The sequence below is a fragment of the Bos mutus genome, chromosome 10 (genome assembly GCF_027580195.1).
Source record: "Bos mutus isolate GX-2022 chromosome 10, NWIPB_WYAK_1.1, whole genome shotgun sequence".
In the NCBI taxonomy this organism is placed as follows: Eukaryota; Metazoa; Chordata; class Mammalia; order Artiodactyla; family Bovidae; genus Bos; species Bos mutus.
The window spans coordinates 98815257-98828090 of record NC_091626.1 but is presented as its reverse complement, the minus strand read 5'-3'; the positions used below and the strand labels follow the sequence as shown (position 1 = coordinate 98828090).

The 12834-nt window shown below is 37.9% G+C and overlaps 1 protein-coding gene across 12 annotated transcripts in view; it reads left to right on the top strand.

Annotated features, from left to right (window-relative positions):
• The window catches only part of TTLL5 (tubulin tyrosine ligase like 5), a 316526-nt gene that overhangs the window by 71897 nt on the left and 231795 nt on the right, over positions 1-12834 (top strand). For all 12 annotated transcript variants that reach the window (XM_070378475.1, XM_070378469.1, XM_070378470.1 and 9 more), the window contains 2 exons: positions 9115-9228; positions 9483-9574. In XM_070378475.1, coding sequence (XP_070234576.1) covers positions 9115-9228; positions 9483-9574 — 206 coding nt within the window. The remainder of the gene's footprint in view (positions 1-9114; positions 9229-9482; positions 9575-12834) is intronic.

Below are 12834 nucleotides of genomic sequence, written 5' to 3'. Positions count from 1 at the left end.
CACAAGTCACCTTTCATTTGTTCAGGGGTCTTATGAAACATACCCTTGTCAGGAGCTTAATGTTGGAAATGTTTTCACATTGGATATTGGGCTATATTTGTTTGTTTGTTTGTTTTTTAACAGAAGCCTTTTCTTAAATGTAGTGATATGTAGTCATGAATCTTAGAAACGCTGCCATCATTACTATCTTAGTTACTAACTATAGAATAAAGACAGAATATTTGATCTCAGTCTCTGAATGATCAGCATGTGTCTTCCTTCTGTTCTTGTTAGCAGTATGTGAGATACACTGTCGCTTTCCTCTATGCAAATTTTTTTTAGCATCTTTTTGAAGTGATAGGATAGTAGTGAGGGGACTGCTCCTGCTATTTGATGCGTTGATGTGAAGGATGTAGATGTTCCCATTCATAAATGCGTCACTTGCAATTATTAATCCTTCAGTAAAAGGCTCCCGTATATATTTATTTTGGCGTTTGTACTCTGATACAGATTCTTTCAAGCTTGGAAGCTTGAATTGTAAGTTTCTAGCTATTATTTTTGATAAAGTGATTTACATGGTATATATGAATTCAAGAAATGGAAAAAAAAAAAAGACCTGCTGTGTTGTCTAATACTTGGTAACTGATTAGCATAGTTTTGTAATACAAGTTTTGTTGTTTAACTGGTGGAATTCAAAACTCTGTAAGGGTGTTTTGTATTTAGCAGGTACCTAAGTGTGCAAGCTCCTCTCCATGGCAAACAAAAACACAGACAAAACCCAAGGCTGTTGCTTTCAAAGACCTTATACTCTACCTATCTCTTGACCTAATCTCTTTAAGGAGAACATTAAAGTACTGTTTCATAGCTTCTGAACTTGACTCCAAAGAAGTGTCTTTGATATGGAATTCTAATCTTAATGTCCCACTACCCGTTTTAATTCTGTTCTACCTCTATTGCTTGAATAGTCATAAGTTGCAAACAACCTATGGACAAGCAAGGTCTCACTGTAGTGGTTAGGTATTTCAGCACGGCTCACATGATACAAAGGCTTGTGACTTTACTGGGGCAGTCTTAAATGTATTGAATTCTTAACTCTTATTGTCCTTTGCAATGTTCTCCTGTGTCCCTGTCTTTCTGTTAATGAAACACTTTCAAGTCTACAATAGTTTCATCAGAGCTAAGTGAAAAAAGAAAAGAAACTTAGCTCTGGCCATTTAGACTGTAAACATTTCTTTTTTTTGGTGCTGTCAGATTGTTGAAGATACATTTTTTTACTTGTTGTCTGATAATTCCTTTTTAATGCATTATCTTTTTCTACATTTCTCCCTTCTCTTGAAGGCCTATGGTTTAATATTTTTCACTCAACAGAAATTATATTTTAGTGTTCCAAGGCAGGCAGTATTGTTTTGTGGAAGGAACAGGGACTTTGAGGTCAGATAGACCTGGGTTCGAATTTGAACTCTGCCAGTCACTAACTCTTAGACCTTCAGCAAGTTCGTTTATGTCTCAGGCTCACTTCCCTCATCCATCAAATGAGGGTGTGTATTCAGTCACTAAATTGTGTCTGACTCTTTGAGACCCCATGGACTGCAGCATACCAGGCTTACATGTCCTTCACTATCTCCCAGAGTTTGCTGAGATTCATGTCCACTGAGTCTGTGATGCTGTCAAACCATCTCATCCTCTGCCACCCTTTTCTCCTTCTGCCTTCAGTCTTTCCCAGCATCAGGGTCTTTTTCAATGAGTTAGTTCTTTGCATCAGGTGGCCAAAGTATTGGAGCTTCCACTTCAGCATCAGTCCTTCCAATGAATATTCAGGGTTGATTTCCTTAAGAATTGACTGGTTTAATCTTGCAGTCCAAGGGACTCTCAAGAGGCTTCTCCCACTCCTTTCTTACCATAATCCCATTTGTGTTTTACACAAATCACATTACAAATGAGGGTAGTAATACACAAATGGGGTTATGCTGACAAAGGAATGATCAAACATAGGGAAAATACTTGGGATAGTTTTGGACACACAGATAACCCTCAGAAGATTTAGTCCCCTTCACACTTTCAAGTCCTATTTTGATTTTTCCTTTTTCCATTGTCAGTATCTGGTGTTATTTTGATATTCACTTATTTGTAGTCATGTCTTTTCACATTTACTATCGTCAAGAAATGCAAATCAACCCAATTAATTTATTATTCATCCTCCCAGACACCAATACATATTCTAAATTCAATTCTTAATCAGTACCCAGTCACCTCCTAATTTGGTTCACCTCTACTTATCTTACCTTATAGTTGTCTTTTAACTGTGTTCAGCTTTTATTGGTGTATTTTATTTATTATATCATGATACTGAGTCCTGATTGGAAATAAAACTAAAAGTAAAAATTCTATGAAATTTTCACAGATGCTTCTCTAACATCCAGAGACATTAAATATTTTTGTGCTTTTCCTCCTTTTTGTTATTTTGTCCAAAAATCAAAATTTTAAAGCATGTTTTAAAATAAAGCAGTCTCCGTACTACTATTCTTTATGAACCCATTAAACTCTAAATGTTTATGGATTTTTTTCTTTTAATATTTGTTCCATTATTTTACTAGGGATTCAAGTTAGACTTACCAGGCGGTAATCACCAGGAGCATACTTCTTACATTTTTGAAGATTGGTACCTCATTTGTTTTTTTCTAATCCTCTGGTACCTCCTCAGTTCTCCATGATTTTTCAAACATAATTGTAAGTGGTTTTGGTAAGTTTTTTTGTTTTTAAAGCCAGTTCTGTTAATAACAAGATGCATGTCTCTCAGACCTGCTGACTTAGGTTTATTACACGTTTTCAGATGCTACATGTCTCTTTCTTTTACTGTAACACACACCTACTTACTTGCTTTCTTCCCTGCACACCCCCCCCCGCGCCCCCCGTAATTTCTCAGTAGTGTACTTCCCGTTATCATTATATTTAAGACTTCTCTGTTAGCCATTTTTGGTCTATTTCCACCCAGATTTGTTCACATGTGGTCTTTTTGTTCATTTTCTTTCATTTGATATCAGTGATTCATTTCACTTCTTAAACTTGTCCTTCTTATTTTCTGGGTGGCAAGATGCATCACATATAAATTGATCTATTTCTAATCCATGTGTTTTTAACACAGAATTCCAAACTTTGTAAAATTGCGTTGGGAGATTTTTTTTTTTCTCTGCATGTGTTCTCTTTCAAACAGATTTTTTTTTTAACCCCTCAATTTTGATATCTTTGAGGATGCCTCACCATTTTTTTATTTTCTGCGTTCGTCCAGTTTTCTCCTAACTGGTACTTTTCAGTTCTTCCCCAGCAACAAAAGTTAGCTGTGTACGTGTTTCTTCCCTGGGTGTAGTTCTGTATCCTGAGTTGTACTAATGATATTTTAACAACTTAGATGCGTGTTGCATGGCAGAATTCTTACTGCGGCAGTTAAAAGTGTGTCTGAGAACCCAGTAGTTTAAATCTTGCGTCATCTAGCCAGAGGCAGTGGTTCTTTTTACGTTCAGAGGAGCCTTATTTCCTTAGTGTAGTCAGTCAATTCATTGCAGTATGTGGATTTATTCTATCTACTACCCGGAGAATGAAGCTGAGCTTTTGTGTCCAAAGTCAAAACCACAGAATGGCTTGCATTTAAACTATTTTGCTCTTATTTTTGACAATCCTGATGGCCTTTCAAGTCAGCCTTATTTCTTTTTTCTTTGCTTTTAATTTCTAAGTATCTCCTTGGTACTCATAAGCATTTTTCTTCTTTCTTTTTTTCTTTATTATCCTTTCTTCTCCCCTTTTTCTCTTACCTGTGTCTGTAATTCATTTGTTAAGGCTTCATTTCGTTAATAAGTATTTGTAGGTCTAGAATAGTAATGCTTTGCTGTTCCTGTATAAATACATTTCTCTATGAACCAGCACAACAGATATTATGTAGATTAAAAAATTGCTCTCTAATTTCAAATTTATTGAAAAGCTGAGGTTGGCAAAATATTTTTGACTTTCTAATTTGATTATTTTCCACTGGCTTCTCCAAAGACATAGGACACCTGGGTGGATGTTAGAGAAGCATCTGAGATACCTAGATTTCAGGAGCTACATCTTTTCACATTTCTCCCCCTCAGCCTTCTTCTTCTTCTTCTTTTTTTGTTTTTAATATTTATTTGGTTGTGCTGGGTCTTAATTGCGGCATGTGGGATATTTCCCAACCAGGGATCGAACCCAGGTCCCCTGCGTTGGGAGCACAAAGTATTAGCCACTGGACCACCAGGGAAGCCCCCCTCAGCCTTCTTAATAGTTGACACTGAGATAAATGGGTGAAGAGATTAAAGGAGTTTCCAGCCACGTTTTTTTCCTCTTGAAGTAGCATTGACCTTTTCTTTGCAGCCTTGTGGTATTTGTGGCAGTAAAAGAATAAAGACCTTGGTTCATGGAAGTTAACAGCTGGAGCATTCATCTAACAAGCACCATTACCCCCTCCTTTTTCTAACCTCCCGAGTACCCCGACCAGGAGCACCTGCTTGAATTCCTACACACCCCACTCAAATAACACTCACACAGGCATGCAGTGGCTTGAGTTAGGATTGTGTACTGTGAGTATTGTGAATGTGGGTCAGTGACAACTCTGAAAATGACTGGGAATGTTTTGAGGTGCTCATTCTTTGTGGGAGCAGGCTTAGATGAGTAGAGGAAGATTGCAGCAGCATCATAATAATCTCAATCTTTGGAAGCCAGCAATATCACTCTATCAGGAAGCAGTTCTACAAAAATGAAAATTAGGTCCTAGGAAAGCAAAAAAAAAAAAAAAGTTTAAAAAGATAAAAAAAGAAAAATAAACAACAAACAAGCAAAAAACCCCTAATAAAGACAAGAGATTGAACAACAAAAACAAAAAAAGACAAAAAAGCAGAAAAAAAATTTTTTTTAATTGGTGGTGCTCATCAGATGAGTGACTTGATCAGTAGTGACTTGATCCATGTTCTTATAAATATGACGATTCCTTAAAACTATTCTGATAGGCAATAACTATTTCTTAAAATACTTCTATCAGTGACCTTGTAATACAGTTAATCAGCATTTTAAAGTAGCATTCTTTCTATTCTAAAATGCTTAATCTTTATTTTTATTTATATCATTAAAATGAATGCTTACTTCACATTCTCTTCTTTCATAATTTCAGAGGACTTTAAGATATCTTTAACTAGTGTGAGGTGATAAGGCAACTTGACTTTGGAGGTTTTACTGCCAGTGGCTTTCTGATCAAAGTCATGTTGTGACATGTGAGGTAGATAAGTCTTTTTGCTGCTGCTGCTGCTGCTGCTAAGTTGCTTCAGTCGTGTCCGACTCTGTGCAACCCCGTAGACGGCAGCCCAGCAGGCTCCCTCGTCCCTGGGATTCTCCAGGCAAGAACACTGGAGTGGGTTGCCATTTCCTCCTCCAATGCATGAGAATGAAAAGTGAAAGTGAAGTCGCTGAGTCGTGTCCGACTCTAGCGACCCCATGGACTGCAGCCTACCAGGCTCCTCCATCCATGGGATTTTCCAGGCAAGAGTACTGGAGTGGGGTGCCATTGCCTTCTCCGTAAGTCTTTTTAGGAAACAGTAAATAATGTGTGAAAATGACAGACGTCCTCAAGACACCCATTTAATATTTTGGCTTTTCCAAATTATATGCTAAATAAGAACTCACACTTTAAAGATTTTTAAAAATGATTATATTGATTGCCTTCCTAAATTTTTAAACTTTCTTCTTAATTGCCCTGTAATCCCAACATGTGCTGTGTAATTCCAGGGATTAGAAGGGAGTTGAATTTTTTTTCCAAAATCCTCTGCAAATTTTAATTCTAACCATGGTTGATCTGTGTGTCAGCGCATTATTTATTTGTTCAAAAAATATTTATTGAATATCCTGCTCCATGCCAAGTAGTGTTCTAGATGCTAAAGATACCGCAGGAAAAGCTAAAGAGAGAAAAGTTCCTGCCTTCACTCATTGCTTGTATCTGCTGATTTAATGATTTTTCTTTCATGGATTTGCTTATCAGAAAATCTGTGTTTTATAACTCCATGCTGGTTTTGAAGATTAGTATATATTGGTCTCCCCTGTATCCAAAGATAAATCCAATCATGGTTATTTATATACAGGTAGACATTAGTCTGTATGCTACCATAACAAAATACCATAGACCGGGTGACTTAAACCACAGAAATCTATTTCTCACAGTTCTGAAGGCTGGGAAGTTCCAGGTCAATGTGCTGGCAAGATAGGTTTTGTTCTGAGGCCTCTTCTTTCGGCTTGTAGATGGTCATCATCTTGCACTGTGCTCTTTGTGCATATTCAGGCAGAGAGAGAGAGAGAACAAGCTCCCTGGTGACTCTTGTTTACAAGGCATTTATCTCATTAGACCAGTGCCTCATTCTCACGTCCTCACCTACTTACCTCCGAAAAGCCCTGTCTCCAAATACCATCACATTGTGTGGGTTACAGCTTCAGCATGAATTTTGGGGCAACACAAACATTTAGTTTAACAATGAGTATTGTTGAGGAGCTTCTCTTGTAACTCAGTTGGTAAAGGATCTGCCTGCTGTGCAGGAGACCTGGGTTCAATTCCTGAGTCAAGAAGATCCCCTGGAAAAGGAAATGGCAGCCCACTTTAGTATTCTTGGTTGGAGAATTCCATGGACAAAGGAACCTGGCAGGATATAGTCCATGGGGTTGTGAGTTGGACACGACTTAGCGACTAAACCACTGCCGTTGAGTGTAGCTAGAAATGTCAAAAGTGAGTTGTCAAAAAGCCTTTCCATAGATGTACACAAAGAGGCAAATAAACAATAGTTTCTGACAGTAAGATTTCTTCTCCGGTCAGAGTTACTTCTTGGACTCTTAGAGAGACAAATTGCACCCCCATTTCTTGGATTATTCATTCCTTATTCCCACTTGGCTGACTTAACTTGGCTGATTTAGTTATAAGCCAAGTTATCAGTTTTTTAAAAGTAATAGTTTATTTTCACGTTTCATACATCTGCCTTCCTTTGTTGCCTTTATATTTCTCTGCTCTCATAACATCAAAATCACTTAAAACTTACGTTCTGCGACAACCTTCCTGATCATCATTAAGAAGCTGAAGTCACCCTGCTCATCTTTGGGGATCTCATAAGGAGCATGACCAACTGGGGTGCCTCCTTGGAGTACCCAAGGCAGTCATCCTAGATACAAGTCTCTTGAAGTCCAGCAGCTACAGAGTTTCTCACATCATAGCCTTGCTCGCATTTCTTTTCTGCATCACTGATAACTCTCATCTCAATATTTACCCCTCAAGTTCTGAAACATCCTACTGTCCAACTTTGTCATCGGTGACATAGCAGATTGCTTATTGTTTTTCTGTCTTATGTCTCACTTTTCCTAGCTCTCCTTCCCGAGTGTTAAAAGAATATAGTGACTTCCTGAAATAAACACATATCTAATCTTCAGTTCAGTTCAGTCACTCAGTCATGTCCAACTCTTTGTGACCCCATGAATCGCAGCACGCCATGCCTTCCTGTCCATCACCAACTCTAGGAGTTTACCCAAACGCATGTGCATCGAGTCAGTGATGCCATCCAGCCATCTCATCCTCTGTCGTCCCCTTCTCCTCCTGCCCCCCAATCCCTCCCAGCATCAGGGTCTTTTCCAATGAGTCAGCTCTTTGCATGAGGTGACCAAAGTATTGGAGTTTCAACTTTAGCATCAGTCCTTCCAGTGAACACCCAGGACTGGTCTCCTTTAGGATGGACTGGTTGGATCTCCTTGCAGTCCAAGGGACTCTCAAGAGTCTTCTCCAGCACCACAGTTTAAAAGCATCAATTCTTTGGCATTCAGTTTTCTTCACAGTCCAACTCTCACATCCATACGTGACCACTGGAAAAACCATAGCCTTGACTAGACGGACCTTTGTTGGCAAAGTGATGTCTCTGCTTTTTAATATGCTGTCTAGGTTGGTCATAACTTTCCTTCCAAGGAGTAAGCGTATTTTAATTTCATGGCTGCAGTCACCATCTGCAGTGATTTTTGGAGCCCCCAAAATTAAAGTTTGACACTGTTTCCACTGTTTCCCCATTTATTTCTCATGAAGTGATGGGACCAGATGCCATGATCTTCGTTTTCTGAATGTTGAGCTTTAAGCCACCTTTTTCACTCTCCATTTTCACTTTCATCAAGAGGCTTTTGAGTTCCTCTTCACTTTCTGCCATAAGGGTGGTGTCATCTGCATATCTGAGGCTATTGATATTTCTCCCGGCAATCTTAATTCCAGCTTGTGCTTCTTCCAGCCCAGTGTTTCTCATGATAACTCTGCATATAAGTTAAATAAGCAGGGTGACAATATACAGCCTTGACGTACTCCTTTTCCTATTGGAACCAGTCTGTTGTTCCATGTCCAGTTCTAACTGTTGCTTCCTGACCTGCAAATAGGTTTCTCAAGAGGCAGGTCAGGTGGTCTGGTATTCCCATCTTTTGAAGAATTTTCCACAGTTTATTGTGATCCACACACTCAAAGGCTTTAGCATAGTCAATAAAGCAGAAATTAGATGTTTTTCTGGAACTCTCTTGCTTTTTCCCTGATCCAGCGGATGTTGGCAATTTGATCTCTGGTTCCTCTGCCTTTCCTAAAACCAGCTTGAACATCAGGAAGTTCATGGTTCACGTATTGCTGAAGCCTGGCTTGGAGAATTTTGAGCATTACTTTACTAGCGTGTGAGATGAGTGCAGTTGTGCGGTAGTTTGAGCATTCTTTGGCATTGCCTTTCTAACCTTACATTGAAGTTATTTTCAGATTTTTTTCTCCCATATCTTTCAAACTGTTAGATTTATGTCAAAACGAAGATTAGGAGTAAGTACTAGCTTAGGAAGCCATGTGGGTATCTTTCTTTTTTGTGTGTCTGTTTCAACCCATAGTGTTTTCGTTCTGTCCTTTTTTCTCTTCTTTGAATTTACTAACTTTCATCTGTTTGCCAGGATTTCAGGCTGAGAGATCTATTACAGAAAGTGGGCTTTGGATTTGAGCTTATACATATTATGAAACATAATGGTATTGAGGGACTGACTAGAGGGAAGTGAAGAAAGACGATGGCAATACATTTTCTTTTTCTTTTTTCTTCTCCCTAGCGTTCCCGTCCACTCTCCGCCAGTGATGCGGAAATGAAAAACCTTGTGGGCTCAGCACGGGAGAAGGTGCCGGGGAAGTTAGGCGGTTCTGTGCTTGGTCTGTCAATGGAGGAGGTAAAGATGACTCCATCTCAGGCCTTTGTGGGTTAACATAGGGTTCAGTGAAAATTAGTGATTCATAATATTCATGACAGTCCTGTCTTACACGGAACATGGGAGATATAGCCTCTCAAAAACAGCGTCTTAAATGGAATTAATTTCTTCCTTCATGCTTCTTGCATATTCTTGGGTCATAACTCTGTCCTGTAACCACATGGATTACATTTATCAAAATAGGTGCTCATTTTATTTTCTCTTCCTCCATGTAGATCAAAGTTTTACGGAGGGTGAAGGAAGAGAATGATCGGAGAGGTGGATTTATTCGCATATTCCCCACATCAGAGACATGGGAAATATATGGGTGAGGTGACTACCTTTTTTTTTTTTTAATCTGTACTTCAGGTCCAGAGAATTGAATTAATTGTGATATGGTATCATCAGTGCTCTCCACTTGCTGCTTTTCTTATCTTAATTATTTGTAACAATAATGAATATTACTCCACCAGAGAACTAAAGCTTTAATGATAATTTAATCTACTTGTGCATCATTCCTCCCTTTTTGCTAGTTCCCTGCTTCCTTCCTTACTAGCCCTCTAACCCAGAATTAGATACTGTCCTAAATTTTGTGGTTGTTATTACCTTGATTTGAAAAAAATTTTTTTTACCTTCTGTAAGTGTACTTAAACAATATACTGTTTATTTTTAATCATTGTTGAGATCAAGTTTTCATGCAATAAAATGCATCCATTTTATTTTGTTTGGTGATGAATTTTGACTAATATAGCTATCAATTTCATCACCACAATCAAGATACAGAACATTACGTTACCTCCAGATGGCCTCTCATGGCCCTTTACAGTCAGTGCCTCTCATTACCCTGAGCCTCCAATAGCTACTGATTTGCTTTTTATAGCACTATAGTTTTTCTAGAATTTTATACAAATAGAATCATACAGTATATATTTTTCGATGTCTACATTCTTTTGTTTGGCATAATTTTGAGAATTGTCCATGTTGTGTGAAACAGTGGTAGTTCCTCCCTTATCATTATTATATACCATTTCATTGTATGAATATAGCACAGTTTGTTTATCTCCTCACCTTTGTGGAACACTTGGATTGTGTCCAGTTTGGGGCTGTTGTGAAGAAAGCTGCTGTTTCGAACATTCATGCACAAGTCTCTGTGTGGATACATGATTTTGTGTTTCTTGAATAAATACCTACGGGTGGAGTAAGTGGGTCATATGATAAGGGATAAGAGAAAGAACCATTTTACATTTACCAGTGATGCACTGGCAACCCACTCCAGTACTCTTACCTGGAAAATCCCGTGGACGGAGGAGCCTGGTAGGCTGCAGTCCATGGGGTCGCTAAGAGTTGGACACAACTGAGCGACTTCACTTTCACAGATTGGAGAAGGAAATGGCAACCCACTCCAGTGTTCTTGCCTGGAGAATCCCAGGGATGGGGGAGCCTGGTGGGCTGCCGTCTATGGGGTTGCACAGAGTCGGACACGACTGATGCGACTTAGCAGCAGCAGCAGCATGGGAGTTCCACTGGCTTCCTGTCCTTGCTAGCAGCTGGTATTGTCAAGCTTTTTTAATTTTAGTCATTCTAGTGTGTGTGTGTTTGTGTGTGTGTGTATAGTGTTTCTTTGTAGTTTTAATTTGTTTTTGTCTGATGAACAATGATATTGAGCATTCATGTGCTATTGGCCATTTTTGTATCTTTCTTTTTTCATTTTAAATTTTAAGATTTTTATTTTTTTATTTCTGTGTTATAGAGGACCCTTGATATAAGTCCTTTCCCAGATATTTTCATTGTGAATATTTTCTCCAAGTCTGTGGCTAGCCTTTTTGTTTATAATAGTGGCTTTCAAAATACAGAAGTTTTACATGTTAATGAAATCCAATTAACTAATTCTTTTTTAAGATTTTTGCATTTTGTGTTTTCTAAGGCTTTACCAACCCCAAGTTCACAAAGCCTTTTCTCTTTTGTTTTTTTCTAGAAGTTTTATAATTTTGGCTTTTATATTTAGGTCTATGATATGTATTGATTCAATTTTAGTGTATGGTGTGAGGTAAGGGTTGAAATTCCTTCCATATGGATGTCCATTTGTTCCAGCACCATTTTTTGAAATTACCTTATTGAATTTAACTTGGCATCTTTGTTGAAAATTAATTGAAATATATATGTATCTATTTCTAGACTTTATTCTGTTTCACTGATCTATGTTTTTGTCTTACTATCTGTAGCTTTATACTAAGTCTTGAAATTAGGTAGTGTAAGTCTTCCAACTTTGTTCTTTTTCACAAGTATTTTGACTATTTTGTGTCCTTTGTATTTCCAAAGAAAGTTTAGAATTTTTTTGTCAGTTTCTATGCTGACTTTTGGTTGGCATTACCTTGAACATATAGATTAATATTGGGAACGTGGATATTTTAACAGTTACTGAATTTTCCAAATCCATAAACATGATATATCTCATTTCCCTATTTGTTTAGGACCTCTTTGCTTTCTTTCTCTTAGCAGTGTTTTATGGTTTTCAGTGTAAATCTTGAACACATTAAACTTATTGCTTAGTATTTCATGTACATGTTATTTTTAACAGCTTTGTTGAATTATAATTGATATACAATAAGATTTGCATATTCAAAGTGTACTATTTCATAAGGTAACATAGGTATGTATAAATGCCTGAAACTACCCACCACAGTCAACACAGTGAACATATACATCACTCCCAACTATTTCTTTGTCCCCCTTGGTAATTCCTCTCTCCTGTTCTTCCTTTCCCTGCCCTACCTATTCCTGTCCCAGGTAGCTACCGATCTGCTTTCTGTCAATAAAGAGATATTTCCTTTTCCTAGGATTTCATATATGGAATTCTGTTGGTTGTCCTCTTACTTACTGATCTTTCTTTTTATCTGGCAAGATTATTTTTTGATCCATACATGTTATAGTATGTATCGGTGGTTTGATTTCCTTTTATTGTCGAGTGGCATTTTGTTAACAGGCATATATCAGAATTTGTTTATCCTCTCCTCTGTGGATTAACGTTTAGGTTCCTCCCAGTTTTTTGGTTATTGTAAAGAAAGGCTCTGTGAGCATCTGTATAGAAATTTTTGTATAAACGTGCTTTCGTTTCTCTTAGGTAAATGCTTACTTGTGGAATGACTGGATCATATCATTGCACATGTTTAACTTTTTTAAGAAACTGCCTTGTGGTTTTACCATTTTGCATTCCTATCATAAATGTATGAGAGCTTCAGTCTGTCCACATCCTCATCACCAGTTGGTATGGCCAGTTTAATTTTAGCTCCTCTAAGAAAGGTGTAGTGATATCTCATGGTTTCACGTGCATTTTCCTAATGATTAGTGATGTTGAGCATGTCTTCATGTACTTATTTGCCATTTGATGACTAGATATTTTGCCCATTTTTAAAATGACTTTGTTTTCTTTTAATTGAGCTATGAGAGTTCTTTTTTTTTTTGGATACAATTCCTTTATCAGATGTGTGCTTTGAGAAGATTTCCACCACCCCTCCCTCCGCCTCCTCCACCCCCCACCCCCGATCGTTGCTTGTCTTCTCAATCCTTTAAATAGTAGCTTTTGAGGAG